The 13,145-nt window shown below is 42.9% G+C and overlaps 1 protein-coding gene across 1 annotated transcript in view; it reads right to left on the bottom strand.

Moving 5' to 3' along the window:
- Positions 1-13,145, bottom strand: part of TMEM38B (transmembrane protein 38B) — a 31,805-nt gene that overhangs the window by 6,642 nt on the left and 12,018 nt on the right. Inside the window, exons 3-4 of the mRNA XM_056848523.1 lie at positions 7,106-7,290; positions 4,351-4,438 (exon numbers count right to left, since the gene is read on the bottom strand). Coding sequence (XP_056704501.1) covers positions 4,351-4,438; positions 7,106-7,290 — 273 coding nt within the window. The remainder of the gene's footprint in view (positions 1-4,350; positions 4,439-7,105; positions 7,291-13,145) is intronic.

Raw genomic sequence — 13,145 nt, 5'->3', positions numbered from 1 at the left:
GCCCTTACCCTGCCCTTTTTTACTTTGTCGAGCAGCTCCTTTTTGTATGTGTTAAGTGCCGTCAAGTCGCTTCCAACTCATGGCGACCCTATGAATCAATGACTTCCAAAACATCCTATCTTTAACAGCCTTGCTCAGGTCTTGCAAATTGAGGGCTGTGGCTTCCTTTATAGAGTCAATCCATCTCTTGTTGGCTCTTCCTCTTTTCCTGCTGCCTTCAACTTTTCCTAGCACGATTGTCTTTTCCAGTGACTCTTGTCTTTTCATAATGTGACCAAAGTACAAAGTAGCTCCTTTTTTTTCTTTTTTCTGTCTGTCCCCCAGATGCCTATAGATTAAAATGTACATAGATATATTCTGACCCAGCCTAGGATGCTGAGGAATTGAAAATCCCTTCATTGGTACATGTCTGAAGACAGGGCACGTGAGGCTGGTATGAATTCACAACGCGTAAACGGTTTTATTCCATTCCTACAGGGAAATGGTCAAGTTTCCGTTTTAAACTTGGCAGGTGAAAAGGCAACAGGAATGAGGGAAACTTTGTATAACTATATATAATAGATGGCTTGTGGCTAAAATTGTAGCTGTTTTTTTCTTCCCATAGGTGTTTGTAAGTGTTGAGAGACATCACTTGGCTGTCACTCCTGAGATAAACATGCACGTGCTTATTTGACAAAGAACAACTGCTAATGTCTGTGGAGGCAGGGATATAGACACAAGTTCCAATTTTCTGGCTTTAACACTTGAAAGGGCTTATCCCCCTTTCCTAGGAGCTATTTCCCCCAGGGAAGGACTACCGGTTCTCGTCCCTTATTTCAGGATCCGCTCCAATCCTTCACTCTCCTCTCTACTCCCCCCACCTTCCTTCCTAACTGACACTCTCAACTGAACTCTTTCAGGTCAACTGCAAAATTCTTTTTGAACCTCCTGTCAATCAGTGTTTTCAGACGGATATAATGCCTCTGGAGTTAGCTGTCCGTCACAACACCCTAAAGAACTTTTAGCTGTGTAATCCTACTCTTTATCGGTTTTAACCTGCCTGAAGTATCTTCTTGCTGCCACTTATTGTATTGGTGGTCTTTTGGGGTCCAGCAGCACACCGAAGTTATGATCCTGCTCTTTTGGGGGAGTGCAGCCCCCTTCGGGATAGGCCAACTCCTTGATCCTTGAGCAGCTTCACCATTGGGAGGGGCCGTGGCTCAGTGGAAGAGCCTCTGCTTGGCATGCAGAAGGTCCCAGGTTCGATCCCCGGCATCTCCAGTTAAAGGGACTGGGCAAGTAGGTGATGTGAAAGACCTGTACCTGAGACCCTGGACAGCCGCTGCTGGTCTGAGTAGACAATACTGACTTCGATGGACCAAGGGTCTGATTCAGTATTAAGGCAGCTTCATGTGTTCATGCCCAACAATATCCTAGACTTGCCTGGACTCAGGTTTAGTCTAATAGCCCTCATTCATCCCAATACCATCTCCAGGAACAATCCCACTTGAATCAGCTGTAAAGCAGAAATAGAGCTGGGTGTCATCATTATATATATCATTATATATACACTTGCCAGGCAATTTTTTTTTACTAAAGGTCTTTTAATTGCTTTTACAATCTACTTCTAACCAAAGAGTGTTATGAGGATCCTTAACATAGACAGTTTATGTCCTGGGTTTTTAATGGTTTGATTTTATTATTTTAGCTGGTTTTAGTTTGAGCAGGTCTCTCAAGAGGCACCTACGAACGTTTTAAATACAGACTTTTAAATTACAGGTTTTCACGATCAGGATAAGAATATTGCAGAGGAGGTCAGCAGACTAATGAATATGTAGCTTGGCATAGTCATTCCAATGGTATGTAAGTTATAGCTACCTTCAGCTACTCAAACAGGCAGGCTTACACAGCCTCTCCATCAGCTGATCATGTATCCTTATCGTGCCCATCGTCACGGAACAAACTGTTCAACCTCAACTTTTTAAAGACCGCGCAGACCACATTTACAGGAGAGAAACTTAATTTCCTTCCCATTCAAAGTGGCTGTCTGCTTAGCAACACAAAAAAGGTCTTTTTTAAAAGAGATCAGCAATGTTTTTCCAACTCTGTTACAAGGACTCATGGGGTTCCCTGAAAGTTTATTTCTGAACGAAAAAATCAGTAGAAACATCTTTAGAAGACTGCATGGTTACCCTTAATAACACTTCCCCCTGCAATGTGCTAGCACAGGGGAGTGTTGTGTGTGTTCCGTGGACACATTAGTGATTGAGACGGTGACAGCAGGGGTATTCTCCCCTGTGGAAGCAAGCAGGGTGGAGGAGGGTGGTGACTTCTTCCTCACAGCCTCATCCCTTCCATCCCCACCCTCTCCCAATACACTCCTCAAAGAGCATTACGCACATCGAGTAACAACTTATTAGTGGTCCCTGGCCCGGAAGTATCTGGCTATCCTCAACCGGAGCCAGAGCTTTTTCACCTCTGGCTCCGGCCTGGTGGAACTCTCTGTCAAATGAGACCAGGCACTTAATTCCGGAGGGACTGCAAGACTGAGATGTTCTGCCAGGCCTACGGTTGAGGGCAGTGTTGGTTCCATCTTAGCTGGCCTCCCTACCCCATCCCAACTTCTGCCTTATTCCGCCTTCTCAACTGGTCGCTCTTTTACCAGTATGAATATAAAGGCGCCATCTGGACTTACTTGGTTTTAGACTGTAAAAATTTTAGCATCGTAAACAATACGTTTTAAGTATAAGTTTTATTGTATAGAATCATAAGAGTGGGAAGGGACCACCAGGATCATCTAGTCCAACCCCCTGCACAATGCAGGACATTCCAAACTACTTCCCACACACACACACCCAGTGACCCCTACTCCATGCCCAGAAGATGGCCAAGATGCCCTCCCTCTCATGATCTCCCTAAGGTCATAGAATCAGCATTGCTGACAGATGCCCATCTAGCCTCTGCTTAAAAACCTCCAGGGAAGGAGAGCTTACCACCTCCCGAGGAAGCCTATTCCACTGAGGAACTGTTCTAACTGTATTATGATGTTATTTTAATGTGGAATTGTTCAGATGGTTATCCCAGCTGTGAGCCACCCTGAGCCTCACTTCCGTCGGAAAAGGGCAGGATAAAAATCAAATAATAAAAATAAATAATGTTATTTGTTGGGTTGAAAGCACCAAGGCAGTGACAACTTCAGCCCCCTGCCAAGCATGTTCTGCTCTTTGCTCCACCTTAAAGAGGAAACAGACCTTGCAAATTGTGTGTTTGGAATGAGCACAAAGTCATGTGGTGACACACACACCCCCAAAAAAGGGGGCATTCTGCTGTCCACAGGTGGCAAAATGCCTATATAGAAACCATCAGCACAGTGCGTAGGTGCATTTGGAGACCAGGATGTTAAAGATGGAGGCTAGGATTGGTCTTTCCTCCATTTATCTCTGGCTGAAAGTGCTGGGGGCAACTGAAGGCCTTCTGCCATTACTCGTTGGTGATGATTTTAAATCCAGATGGTGGCAACAGACAGAGGAGAGTCAAAAGCCTGGGATTCTCTGCCCACTTCCTGTTAGAGCTCAACGGTGACCAAGCAAAGCAATTAGTTAGGCAGAGGCTTTTTCCTTCGGCGATTCTAGAAGCCAGATTCAAGAGGTTATCAAGATCAGAGAGGGGGTGTCCCTGTAAGTCGGGTGAAGTCAAGTCTATTGTGCCCGTTTTCTTCAGATGCTCTTTCTATGAGGAAGTAAGATTCAAGCTAATTTCCCCTCTCCTTAATCTAACAAAGAACAGCTCTGAGGAAGGGAGGTTGAGGAATCTCTTATGGGAAGGGTCAGCCCAGACAATGAAACAAGTAGCTAAATTCTGTGCTGCAAGTTACAAGATCCATCAGACAAAGCAGGGGCTTGGCAATCTAACCTAAAATGGAAAATGTTATATTAATCTGAGGTTTTTAACTAATATTAATTTGTTTAATGTATTTAAGAATTATATATTCCATAGTTTTAGATACTGTATCTTTTAACTCTATCTTGTAATCGGTATGACTATTTTAATGGTTTTGCCGTATTAATAAATCTGATCTGAGCGCAGTGTGTGTGTGTGGGGGAAGGGAGGCAGTGCTTTGTTTGACTGTACCCTAGAACATGTCCCAGAATCTGCTGTGGTACACGAGGGATCCAAAGCGGATGCTTGGGAAGTTCTCTGGCCGACAAGTCAGTGTGGAAATCATCAAGAAAGAAAGTTAGAAAGCGGCTGTTTTGCAGCATGTCTTTTAAAGAGTCCTGTATCTGAAAAGCTACTCACAGGGCTTTGAATGCACAGGAAAAATACCATTCCCAGAACTGTGTCAGTTGTAATATGCTTTTCACCACTTACTAGGACATCTTCAGCAGTTCATTAGTCTCCGGCTTCCACACACCTCTCACCAACTGCTCAAAGTTAGATATTAGGCCACCGCCAGCTCCTGATAATTCAATGGAAAAAAATATAACATGTGTAAATTGGTTCAAAAAGGTCTTCCGTAACTCAACCCTGCTTCCAGTTAGGCCAACTGCAAAGTTGTCACGCTACTTTCAGTAGGAACAGGATACACCCCTCAAGCTACAGACATGAACACAATGACCTACTTTACAGTTGCTGAAATTGGATCTTCAATTTGAAACTCCTTAGAAAGCATCCTATTATCAGAGGGCAAGCCCTAATATTTTATGGAAAAAAATAATTCTGCCAGAATCATCTTCAGTTCTGTCAAAGCTGAACAGTGGGAAAGAATAGAGGCAGCGAACATCCCTTGACACTCGGAAACTTAGGATTCATAACTGTCTCATTTAGCAAGAAACCAGCAAGCTTCAAAAGAGTCACCCTTACGTCTTCCTGGACCGAGAGGCAATCCAGAAGTTGCAACCATGAAATCATCTTATTAGGTACGCAGAGTCAGCAGTGTGCAAAAGGCCTGTATAGGAAGTGTCAGCAGAGGTTGCTAGACCAAATCCAGCCCCAATAGGGACTGTGCCTCCAAGCCTTTGCCAATTTCAAAGTAAGGTAACAATCACAGAGAGGCAAAGTCTGCAGCCACAGGACTAGTTCACATGTGGGTTGGGGGAGGGAGAGGGTTGCCAACTGTTACAGGCTTTGACATATTAGAGCACAGGAACTATGATATTGGTGTTGTACATATGCTGAATTATTCAATATAAAACCCAATTACATATATAAACTGCAAATATATAGCAGAGGCTTATAGTTTCCTTTTAAAAGGAAAGAGAGCATGGATATTCTTTGCTTCTATTACGCTATTAAAGGTTTCAGTAAGTAACCAGCAGTACATTCTGGCATTTTCTATGACCTTTCCCAGCTTTTTAATGGCTAGTGAGAAACTAATTCTTGATTTACAGAACTGAGTGCTTAATTCTCGCTTTTCCAATGCAGAAATGTTAATCATGTCAAGAGTATAGAATGCTGACTATGCTGAAATCATGTAATGTAAACAATAATTGTATTTTATGATTTAAACATGAAAACAAGATTCTATAAATTAATGAATGGGTTCAATCTCAACGTATTTTCCTGGCAATGAGAATGATACCAAAATTGGTTATATAGAGTGATCACAAAGCTCAAAATTGATTGTTTATAGTTTAGCCAAATAGCCTATTGAAAGAGGAAGTCCTTATTTGGTAATACAATGGGAGGCCACTGAGCATGTGCAGTAAAAACGAGAATTACAAGATTCTCGTGTAAAATGAGAATTACACGATTCTCAAAGTCAAAGTCAACCTCATTAAAGGTGACTGAAACAGTATAAATACAGGCAGGCAGAGGGCTAGAACTTCAGACAGAGGGTCTCAGAAGAGACGGTTGGTATGTATGGCTTTACAAATACATTATTCTAGAGTGTGAATTAGATACTTTGAACTAAATCAGACTTCTTTAACTGTTATATTTTAAGTATTGGATTTTAAAACTGAATAGTATGTAGAACTTGCTCCGCTTCAGCAGAGATGCTAAATGAATAAAGTTTTTTTTTACTTAGTACGTTTTATCCCACCATTTCTCCAAGAAGCTCAGGTTGGCCTACGCTTCTCTTGACCTCTTCCATTTTTATCCTCGCGATAGCCCGTGAAGTAGGTTTGACTATGACTGGCCTATGGTTACCCAGAAAGCTTCATGGCAGAGTAAGGATCTGAATGTAGGATTGCCAGATCCTAGTGTGACATTCTAACCACTTGCCCACAGTGCCTTGATTCACAATAACCTGAAAGGGGCCTGGCCAGTGTTACACCTGGTCAAGATGGAACTTCCAGAAAGGATACAGAACTAAAATGTTTTACGAGCTAGGAAAGTTATTTTCTTTAGCTACCAGCATGTTTAGTTCAAGTGCAGTATTAACCATTGGAACAACCAGCTAAGCCAGAATCCTTCCACCCAAAGTTCCATGTGACTTAAATGCTGCAATTCTATGCACATGCGTGTGCTAAGTGCCGTCAAGTCGCTTCCAACTCCTGGCGACCCTATGAATCAATGTCCTCCAAAATGTCCTGTCTTGGACAGCCTTGCTCAGATCTTGCAAACTGAGGGCTGTGGCTTCCTTGAGCCAATTCATCTCTTGTTGAGTCTTCCTCTTTTCCTGCTGCCTTCAACTTTTCCTAGCATGACTGTCTTTTCCAGTGACTCCTGTCTTCTCATAATGTGACCAAAATACGACAGCCTCAGTTTAGTCATTTTAGCTTCTAGGGTCAGTTCCGGCTTGACCTGATCTATAACCCACTGATTTGTTTTTTTGGCAGTCCACGGTATCCGTAACACTTTCCTCCAACACCACATTTCAAAGGAATCTACTTTCTTCCTATCAGCTTTCTTCAATGTCCAGCTTCCAAGTAAATATGCATTGTGCTGAAGCCATAAGAACGCTTACCCTTCTTCTAAAATCTGTGGGATTTACTTCTGAGTAAACATAGGTGTATCAGTCTCTATAGGTTGAAGCAGGAACCAAGAGAAAAAGAAGACATGTTGGATTTAAGTTTCCCGGTCCTCAAAAAGGCCATTGCCAAGAGCTTCACCATTTAAGCAGTACCTGCAGTGTTCAGAACATTAACTAATTAAAAAACAAAGGAGGGTTCTCAAACATTACCTCTGGCCCATCCGACTACTATCATGATTATCCACGCGTTTTGGTAATGGCTGTGTGCCCGAGTGACTCCACCTGTTATTTTCCATGTTCTAGTCACCTCCTTCATCCCTGAAACCAACAGTCTAATAGGCAGACAAGACAAGTAGCGAGAGAAAACATCATGTGGACAATAAAATATTAGATACCTAAAAAGAAAAAAAAATTGAAAAGAGTTTTAACCTTAGATACTGAAATACATGATAATGAAATACATTTGCTATGGGGAAAAGAGCTGACCAAGGGGAAACAAAGTGTGGCACTCCTTTGGATTTTGAAGTTAAGAAGTAAGTGCTGGTTAATTTGTGGAAGCTGTAAACCACAGTCTCTCTAAACATATCTTACTCCCCCACCCATTTCTTTAGTATACATACATTTAAAACTCACTTGGCTTTACAAATACATAAGTACTTCATTTTACAAATCCAAGGCTTCAATCTGGCACCTGAATTCTTTAACACACTATAAGACTCTGGTATCAACATCACACCTTACCCTTATGAAATCATTTTGCAATTGGAAATTGGTGTTTTCTTCCCCAAGGTTAATGGAACACTGAAAATGCACTTATTTAGATACTTATGTCCTACTTTTCTCCTCAAGGGTGACACAATGTGGCTTACAATATGATGATTGGGGAAGGGCTGTGGCTCAGTGGTAGAGCATCTGCTTGGCATGCAGAAGGTCCCAGGTTCAATCCCTGGCATCTCCAGTTAAAGGGACTAGGCAAGTAGGTGATGTGAAAGACCTCAGCCTGAGGCCCTGGAGAGCCATTGCCCGCCTGAGTAAACAATACTGACTTTGATGAGCCAAGGGTCTGATTCGGTATAAGGCAGCTTCAAGTGTTCATGATTCCCCCCTCCTCCTTTTGAGATAAGTTAGGCTGTGTGACTGGCCCAAGTTTCCATGGCAGAATAGGGGTCTAAAACGGTGTCTCCCAGAGCCAGGTCTGACACTCTAACCACTACAGCACACTGGCTCCATCCAGGCTAATTTCTAAAATGAAGACTCAGCAAATGCAAGTCCTAAGCAAAACCCAGGCCCTTGAAGAATAGCAGCTGGTTCAGTTGCCTACCCAGAGAGGCAAGACAGATATAAGAAACAAATGGTGGAGACTGTAGCAAGTGGCATCGTTTGGCTCTCTACTATAAGAAAAAGCCTCGTCTACCATTTGCCCACCTCTCCCACAGACTCTCTAAAATTAAATTGCTGGCCTAGCAACTACAACCACCTACTGAACGATTGCTCAGTACACGTTCAGAATTTTTAATGAGATTTCCAATAGATACCAGTAGATGTCACTAGCGGATAACTATTTCAGAACCCTTCGTGGCTTTTGTTTATTTTAGAGGTTCCCAAACTGCACTCCAGGGAGCACTTGGTGCTCCGCAAAACATCTCCTAGTGCTCCATGAAAAGATTGGAAAGAAAAATACTATTATCATTTGGTTTAGTATATAGGTGCTAGGTGAAAATTAGTGCTCCATGACAAATTTCTCTCCTGAAAAGTGCTCCATGACTCAAAAAGTTTGGGAAACTCTGGCTTATTCAATGAGTGTTTGGGTGTGTGGGTGTGTCAAATCGTATAAAATTGGGGCACAGGTTTAAATGCAGAAGGAAGCCAAGTTCTTTCGTCTGTGCTGCCGTCTGATCTTATGCTGAGATTGCTCTATGGGGCATAAAAATTCCCACCATACGTGTTTTTATGAGCAACACAGCATTACTTTGTGGGCAGATTTTATTATGAAAAGATCCCAGGGGGGTCACAATCTATACACACTGTCTTTGCTCATGCATTATTTTCTCTGCAAGAAGAGTCAGCAGGTGTACCCAGTCCTGATTACAACACAAACAGGACAATGGGACTAAGCTCGGAGTAACTGTGCACAAGACCATACTGTAAATTTCTTAACACTGGATCATTTCCCTTTCCATACCCCTCCCCTCCCTGCTGCTCATTTTGCACTGGACAACTTGGCCTCCAGAAACTTTTGGTTAATTTGTTCCACCTCACTGCTTTGCAGATCCTAGGGCTACATCTATCCCCAAATGGCTCCTTCCACCTACCCAACTTAGTTCCATGAACACCATTTCAGTAGAGGGGTAGATTCTCACAGTTTAATAGGACTCTCTTGAATATATTTTAAGTTTCGGCTGCAAAAATAAACCTTGTAATAGTATTTGTTGTAATTAATTTTTTAAGTCATCAAAAGATCAGGAAGCCACTCTTTCCCCCCACAGCAATGGGATTTTGTTCCTTTGGTGTGCATATCTAGCACATATGCCACGATCACCAACCTTTTCTTTAATGACAGCTACTTTTGAGTTATTAAGCGCTCCTTCCCTGGAGGTTTTTAAGCAGAGTCAGCAATGCTGATTCTATGACCTTAGGCAGTTCATGAGAGGGAGGGCATCGTGGCCATCTTCTGGGCATGGAGTAGGGGTCACTGGGGTGTGTTGGGGGGGAGGTAGTTGTGCATCTCCTGCATTGTGCAGGGGGTTGGACTAGATGATCCTGGTGGCCCCTTCCAACTCTATGATTCTATGAAAAATATCCTGATGTAACCCCCACACACATACACAAACGTTACCAAGTCCAAGAAACTGAACATGGATTAAGAAGAACACCAGAAATCAAGCTAAGCAGCACAGAGGAAACCCCTATGAAAAGGGCTTTTTAAAAAAGAAACCTACAGCACATTTCCCCCCGACCTTTTCTTGGCTCTTCTAATCTAGAGGATTCACAAGCTACTCTAAAGCCGCCAGCAAGCTTCCAGTAGCTCACAAGCTACCTGTTACAGACCCCTGACATATGCTCACTTAATTGTTTATCATAAATCACATGGGGCTGGATACAGCGGTAAATAACTGTCTTCCTGTGTAGGGATCCCCTCTGTGTGAAAATACACATTCATCTGTGAAGCAGCAGCACCAGCTTTTTCTGCTCCTGGCATCTATCAATCAAGCAGGCAGCCAAACCGTATGTAAGCAGTTGTACAGTATTCTCAGCATGAAAACAAAAAATTTACTTTTCCAGCACAGAACTGTCTTCACATATAAGTGCAGCAATGCATAAATAGCATTCAAGCCTGTCCAATCAAGAAAGGCAGAATACACAGGGAAGGAAAAACCCCAATGGATTAGAAACTTCCTTTGAATTTAAATGATGCTGTTAAACAGGAAAACTAACATTTACGCTTATTTTAATTACTTGCATCCAGAAGAAACCATTTAATTCTCCAAGTATTACCTCTGTATACACAATGTGACTTTCCTCTGCAGCTTCTTTCCCCTGCAAGAAACTGTGTGCTATGCATCTTGTAAGCAAAAGGTATAATTGTTTTGGAACACTGACCTGGATGGCCCAAGCTAGCCCGATCTCTTCAGATCTCAAGAAGCTAAGCAGGGCCAGCCCTGGTCAGTACTTGGATGGGAGACCACCAAGGAAATCCAAGGTTGCTATATTGAGGCAGACAACAGCAAACCCCCTCTGTTCATCTCTTGCCTTGAAAACCCAATGGGGTCATCATAAGTTGCTACAACTTGATGGTGCTTTCCACCTCCAATTATTTTGGGATATGCAAGGAAACTTGGAAAGAATTACCTGAAGTACATGTTCTGTTTTTCAGGCTGTGAGTTCAGCTACTTTGGTAAGTGACCTAAGCCAAAAACATCTAAGAAGCGCCACTATGAAAATGTTTATATTTCATAGCATTGCATTAGACTATGGCCATTTATATTTGGGGAGTTTGCATTGGGTTTGCCACTCTGCAAATGCAGTTTTCTGATCCGAATTCTCAAAACTCTATGCATGTGGGCTTTTTGCCCTGAAGAAATTCCAGGAGTACCTTGTGATCAATTATGCATCCCCAGCAAAAATGTGGAGCTTCCGAGTCCCTCCCCTTGAAAGCACTGCTTTGGAATTGGCTGTAATGTATTGTTTTGAAATACGTCACCAGCCCCCACCAGCCCCGCAGCAGGATTCTTTCATTTTAATTGAACCGAGCGGCCCCAATGTCTGAAGACTCCCACTGTGAAATTGACTTGGGGTGGGGGGCGCAACATTTCATCTCGGGCACGTTTACTCAAAAGGAAGTCCCACTAAAACCTGCAGAACTTGGCTTGCAGATGGCAGGATATCCAGGTCACGTTGCTCCCCAATGTCTGAAAGCCCTCTCCCCCTGCCTTTTTTTGGTTTTCCAGTTAAATGTTAGTGATAAAAAGCTAAAATGGTAAATATAAATTAAGAGCTGGAAAACAAACAAAAAAGGCAGGGGGGGCATGGAGCTCTGGGTCACCAACCCCTGCCAACCCCGAAGCGGGATTCTTTTGTTTTAGCAGCTGAACTGAGTGACCCCAGTGTCTGAAAACTCCCACTGTGAAACTGACTAAGAGGACGAGGGAACGTTAACTCCCAGGCACATTTACTCAGAAGAAGTCCCAAGTAAGCACGCACAGAATTGCTGATGTCCACCCCCCTGCTTTTTTTCCCCAGTGTGATTTTAGCAATAAAACACTAAAATAGTAAATATAAATGAAGAGTAGCCGAGGGAAAGACTCGGAGCTCCCTCACCCTTCCCACGCAGGCAATTTACCCCTGAATTGCCTGAATGCGGGGGTGCGCCAGAGAGCGCTGAGTCTTTTCCTCAGCTACTCTTCATGAATATTTACTATTTTAGCATTTTCTCGCTAAAATCCCACTAGGAAAAAGGGGGGGGCAGGGAGCCTTGGGTACGCAGCCCCAAAGCGGGATTCTTTCATTTAATTTGAACCTAGCGGCCAAAGCAGAGAAAGAACTCACACACACACACACCAGTTTGTTTCTGGCTATCTCAAAGCAGGGGTCTTGCGCTCACAAACTAAAAAGAACTCTCGCTGCTGAAACTGACCAGAGAGAACACGTATGAGGCGAGGGGAGGGGAGAGAAATAACCAGCTCCCTTGGGAGAGCTTAAAACATGCTGCTGAAACTCACCAAAACGGCTTCTAGGAGAGGAGTTGGATGAGGAAGGGGCGTGAGAATGGGTGTGGGGAGAAAAACCGATGTAAAGACTATGCACAGAAATTGCCTCGATTTCTTTCGCTTTGGGATCGAGGCAAACGGTAAATTTGTGCTAAAACAGGTTCCTGAAAATGCGGGACAAGTGCACAGTGGCCACAAAGAGACTTTTGAAGGTCGGAAAAATCTTGAATAACTCCAACGAATTCCAGAAGCAGTCTGGCGGAGAACATGAGGCAAAGTATAAATGGCTTATGGAACTGCTGTAGTTAAGGCACAAGAGTCATTAAGGAAGAACAGACTCTTCCCAACCTGTTTATTTAGCAGGATAAAGGTGTTTTTTTTTCTGAAGTAAGTCAGTTAGTAGCAAACTCTTTTAGTACAACAGTTACTAACAAAGGGTTGAAATTCAGAAATCTAAGACTGGCTCAATACTGTTTTTGCTAATAAGCTCCACTAATTAGTAAGAAGTCCTAGAGGAACAATGCGTACTTTTACTCATGTGAAAAGACAGCAAATACTCCTTTGGGTGACCTACAAACACAATTTGAAAACAAAGCATTCTGTTGGTGGCATGTTAAAAATTCACAGGACATGCCACTGTAGCTCATAGCAACTGCTAGTTTGTCTACACAACTTTTTCATTTTTATTCTTTATTATTTCTGTATCAGTGCCTTTTAAAGCAACAAAGAAAGAATAACTCCTTAAAGTAATTAGATTTCTGGCTTCCACTTACACCTCAAGAAGTGATGAGGGCAAGCTGATCCTATTTTTTTCTTATTTGGGAAATAAGTTGAACTGAATTTCCATTGTGGATTTCTCCCAAGGTTACACGGGGTTGCAGCCTTCTTGTGAAAGGTGTCTCAATGCAGTTGCCACAACTGTCCCTCCTGGCAGAGCAGGCCTGGCCTCCACCCTTCTTTGCTTTAGAGACAAAGGTACTTGACAGGGGCTGTGGCTCAGTGGCAGAGCATCTGTTTGGCATGCAGAAGGTCCCAGGTTCAAT

Source organism: Euleptes europaea, chromosome 4 (genome assembly GCF_029931775.1).
Source record: "Euleptes europaea isolate rEulEur1 chromosome 4, rEulEur1.hap1, whole genome shotgun sequence".
Taxonomy (NCBI): Eukaryota; Metazoa; Chordata; class Lepidosauria; order Squamata; family Sphaerodactylidae; genus Euleptes; species Euleptes europaea.
Note: the sequence above shows the minus strand (reverse complement) of the source record. Positions and strands in the feature narration are given on the sequence as shown.